This window comes from Parasteatoda tepidariorum, chromosome 4 (genome assembly GCF_043381705.1).
Source record: "Parasteatoda tepidariorum isolate YZ-2023 chromosome 4, CAS_Ptep_4.0, whole genome shotgun sequence".
NCBI lineage: Eukaryota > Metazoa > Arthropoda > Arachnida > Araneae > Theridiidae > Parasteatoda > Parasteatoda tepidariorum.
The window spans coordinates 8436586-8441476 of NC_092207.1; the positions used below are offsets into that span (position 1 = coordinate 8436586).

The 4891-nt window shown below is 28.3% G+C and overlaps 1 protein-coding gene across 1 annotated transcript; it reads right to left on the reverse strand.

Moving 5' to 3' along the window:
- Positions 1 to 444: 444 nt before the first annotated feature.
- On the reverse strand, positions 445 to 4496 carry LOC122271506 (uncharacterized). Its single transcript, XM_071180492.1, has 4 exons — positions 4401 to 4496; positions 3216 to 3407; positions 1178 to 1327; positions 445 to 583 (listed from the first exon to the last, which is right to left on the reverse strand). Exons 1-3 carry the CDS (start codon positions 4408 to 4410, stop codon positions 1206 to 1208), a joined length of 324 nt encoding a protein of 107 aa, XP_071036593.1. The 5' UTR covers positions 4411 to 4496; the 3' UTR covers positions 445 to 583; positions 1178 to 1205.
- Between the last annotated feature and the right edge of the window lie 395 nt (positions 4497 to 4891).

The following is a 4891-nucleotide window of genomic DNA, read 5'->3' on the forward strand; positions in this document are numbered from 1 at the left end:
TTAGGATTACAAACGTAGTTACTGAGTTATGAAAATTAGTAAAATCTTATTTCATTATATTTCAATTCAATCTATTTTAGGATTTGTAAAAGTTATACTATTTGAAAGGGTTCGTACTCATCTGGAAAAAATAAATAACTGGTATCAATTTTGTCTTAAAAAAGCTGCGAATTTCTTAACTTTGACTGTTGACTCAAAATTGCAGATGCGCCATCTTCGGATCTATATATATTTACTTAGAGAAAATAAAATATGCTAGTAGCTGCGAAAATAATAATATTAAAAAAAAAAAAGTATATGAATATTACTGCCAATTTTTAATTTTTTCCAGGTACGTATGAACCCTGTTTGAGGAAGAATTATGAATTACTTTTATTGATAAACCATTAAAAAAGTAGAAAAAACATATATCACACCAACTTGTAAGAAAAACAAAATCAATTGGCCGAAAGGGTTTTATTATGAACAAAAAATTTTGGGCGCACAGTGCAACTCAGGATATATATGAATAAATAAGAATAAATAATAATATAAATCATCAACATATATACAAATGTCTTCCTAGACCATATGCCTTCTTAGACTGTAAGAAAATAAAGAATTAATTTTTATTATTACAGAGTATTTTAAACAATATTTACAAGAATATTTAACTATACTTTTTCTAGTCTGTATATTCTGTTATGTTTGTAAAAAATAAACAAAAAAGCAAAGAATGATTAAGAACGTTTTAACCTGTTCAACACTCCATCATATCTTGACCCAACCCGGTTCACCTCAATGGAAGACGGACGCTCTATCCCCTGAGCCATCACAGCTCAATTTTAGGATATCAGCGATTCCCGAAAAACAAAATTATGTGATATTTTAATTTGTTAAAACAGATAACAATATGAAGGGGCATTTGAGTAATTTGTCTGCCTGTAGTCACTAATATATTTCCATACTATCAGCACAGATTTCTGTAAGAAAAGTTTATTTGGTTTAGAAGTTTGCCGTTAGAAGATAATTATAATTTCCATTCTGTTTCATTGTTGTATAAAGTTTCCTAGGTCAGGTTTTAATCACAGTTTTCTTTTGCTCTTAATAAAATGCAGTTACAAAGGAAACTAAAAAAGAATTATCTATTTTATTGTTGAAACTAACTGATTAAACTTGCAACATATTTAAAGTTTACCTCTCTTTGGCATGTCCTCATTTTCAACCTAAAGGTTGAATCTTTTCTGATATTCATAAAATTTGCCCTTGTTCTCGAAAAAGTTCCAATATTTTTCACCTTTTGGTTTGGGCAAATGTGAATAGAAATCGATCTTCTTTTTGATGAATCCTAAGAAAAAAGAAAAACAAAAAACGGTCAAGGGTATTTCGAACGATTCATCTTGGTTATTATTTCAATCATATAAATAAAAATCAAGATATTAGTAATTGTATAATACGCAAATAAGTGTTATTCAGTGTTAATTAAGTATTATTTTAGGATTCAAGCAAAAATATTATTCTTTCTTTATTTTTTAATATAACTTTTTCAGGGTATTATTTTAGGTACGATACAATACGCAATACTTAGTAAAGTTTAATCAGCACAGCTCTTTCATGCTATAAAGTAATTAAACTCCGAAAATCACATCATAATCTCTAACAAATATGCGAAAAGCATAAACGCATTAAGGAGGAATTTATTTTAATCGAAATCGAGTGATTTTAAATTTGTACTTTAAAATCAAAGTTCTTTTTATCACTAAAAACTTAATGAGGAAGGTTTGAGCAAAGTGACAGCTGATAGATAAATGCTTTTTTAATCATAATTTCGAATCTAGAATTCATTTCTTGGAATGATATGGTATTGCGTAACTTTTTTGTTGCGTGCAATCAATGTAATTTGATATTGTACAAGCAAATAAAACTATACTTGTTTTTCTAAGATGTTCTCACTTTTTACGATTTAAATTATGCTAATAATTTATGTTCAAAAACGTCATGTTCATTAGTTCTGGTTTATCGCTTTTAGCAATTAATTTTTATTTACCTAATAAAGAATAAATAAAATAAAAATTTTAAAACGACATTTTTCAAGGGATCTGAGAAGATTAAAATAATTATATTTCAGTCACACTGACAAAGAAAAACATAAAGTGCATCACTTATGAAATACGTGAGGGGAATTTATTGTGGAGATACATTTATTAGATTATTAGATTTTCATTTTTAATGAGACCAAAATAGATAAATTAAAAAAAAGCATTTTCTCGAAATTTTATTTGTTTCTATTATGTTATTTTTAGTTTTATGTTTGTTAGTCGTTAAATTTCGATTGGTGATAAAAGAAATATAAATTGTATCACTAAGCTAACTTGCTTAGAAATCATTTAGCTAACTTAATATGCTAACTTGCACAGTTTATTGAACGTCATCAGCTAACCTGTATTGTTATAAGGTTACAGTTGACATTTATGCCCTTTTAATATTCGACAGTTGATCAGAATTTTAATAGACGATACATTCTCTTTGTCGATAATATCGAGATACACTTTCCTTGTAGCGGTTAGGAAATAATTTGTATTGTCCCCTAGTGCAGAGCTTCAATACAAATTAGGGTTTTCTAGTTCATAGAAAACAGTTGGATTCTTGTGTGAACATGATATTGTGCTAAATTTTGTTAATGGCGGTTAAAAAAAGAAAAGAAAGAAAACGATTGCAATTTAAATTGTCTTTCAGCACATAGCTGCATCTCAAATTTTATTGCTTTAGTTATGCGGAAAAATTCGGAAATTTGAATTGCAAAAAAAAAAAATTTTTGTAGATATTGTTACGATAAATTTTATTTGATCTGAAAAGTGTAGTGATCTGAGTGATCATGTAGTGATCTGAAAACGATTCTCAATTGCGTTATTTTTCTTCACTTATAGGAAATTGAGTGCTTTAGCTAATCGGGAAGGGGTCATACTTTTAGGTGCATGATTTCATCTCCACGGTTGCGAAAGCAAGTAAATAAAAACGCAGTAAAAATATTCCAGAATTATTAAAATATATTATTATAGTTTTAAACTAACTTAAACTGGTTTAAAAACTAAGCGTATGACCACTATTGTTAATGTAGGAATCAGCTGTGAAAATAAAATTCAATGAGCAAAACATTAAGCTAGGAAATAAGTAATGAAGTATTAATAATAATCGAGTAAAATTTAAATTTAAAAATTTTAAAATCCAAAACTCACTGTGGAAAGACAAGTTCAATAACACGCTGTCTTCGTTGCTGTTGTGACATAGAGCAAGATGGTAAATTCCACTGTCACTCAGTTTATGTTTTTTAAATGTGATGGTGACAGTATCATTGGAGACAGCAACTTCAAACTTTTTCACTCTCTTTCCTTTACGGTAAAGTTTCACAGTTGAACCAGGAATGACATCTGGAAAAGAGCAAAAATACTAAATATAGTACATATTTAAACACTATTTCATTTGTTTCAGTTGCTCATTTGTGTTTAATTGTAGAGTAATAAGTTACATTTTATCATCAAGTGCCACATTCATCGCATTGTATTGTATTACATTTTGAATAAAAGTTAAACGATACGTAAAAAAACACATTTTAATTCTATTCTCATGTTTAGTTTAAAATGAATTATTTGTCATAAATTTTTGGTATGATAATTTGGAAAGGAACATATGCTTCGAAGATCTATACGGTCAAAAATGTAAAGAGGATCGGTCAGTTTAGGTACTTTTTTTTTTTTCAGAGTTAATCAATTTCCTGAAAATCTAATTTGAGATTCTTGTGTCCATGTGTGTCACAGAAACCTGATGTAAAGCAGTTATGTGCTCTGCTGTCTAAGTTTCAGAAACAACATTTAATAATCTTTTTCAGCAGTATGTATTATATTTTGTAATTGTATTTATTAATAGTCGAAAAAATTTGAAGTGTAAGATATAAAAAGTTTACATAATTTTACAGAAAGAGCAAAAGGAGAAAGAAATGGCAAAGAATAGCAAAAGTAAAGGGCAAAAATAAAATTTAAGCTCATTCAGTTAAATAGTTTTGAGTTATTAAAATTTAAAAGGACGTATTTTTAAATTCTCATCATGAACTATTCACCAAGATCCTTCACATTTTGTATTTTGCTACTTAAAGTTGCATTATTTAATAATATCATAAAAATAATAAAAAGCTATTACTAATTATTTTTTTACGTATTTGGATAAACAAAATATCATTAGTTTTATCTATTTTATTATTGGAAAACATATATTTAAATTATGATAATTAAATTTATAATTGTATGCACAACTTTTTCGATTCTCTTAAAAAATTCTGGAGATACGGCAAATTGCTCAAAAAATAAAATTAAAGGGTCCAAATTTTCTTAGCTCACACGCTCTCATCAATTTCTTCAAAACTATACCTATCGCCATTTTCGAATTTAGTACCAGATGTATTCTATCTTCCCACCATTAGGTTGTTACCAGCAGTTCTTCAGTATAACCGAAAACTTTACTACAACTTTGATAACTTTTTAAACTTTATTTCCTTTTACGAGGTTTCCAATGCCACTTTCAATCACAACAAGTAAATCATACTTTACGTTTCTATACATTGGTTCCCACACGCTCTCACCAATTTCTTCAAAACTATACCTATCGCCATTTTCGAATTTAGTACCAGTTGTTCCATCTTCCCACCATTAGGTTGTTACCAGCAGTTCTTCAGTATAACCGAAAACTTTACTACAACTTTGATAACTTTTTTCACTTTATTTCCTTTTACGAGGTTTCCAATGCCACTTTCAATCACAACAAGTAAATCATACTTTACGTTTCTATACATTGGTTCCCACACGCTCTCACCAATTTCTTCAAAACTATACCTATCGCCATTTTCGAATTTAGTACCAGT

Excerpts from the sequence above, each read along its gene's own strand:
- LOC122271506 (XM_071180492.1), bottom strand. Across the intron at positions 1,328-3,215 it reads ATTGAACTTGTCTTTCCACA|GATTCATCAAAAAGAAGATC; the intron begins GTGAGTTTTGGA and ends CTTTTTTCTTAG.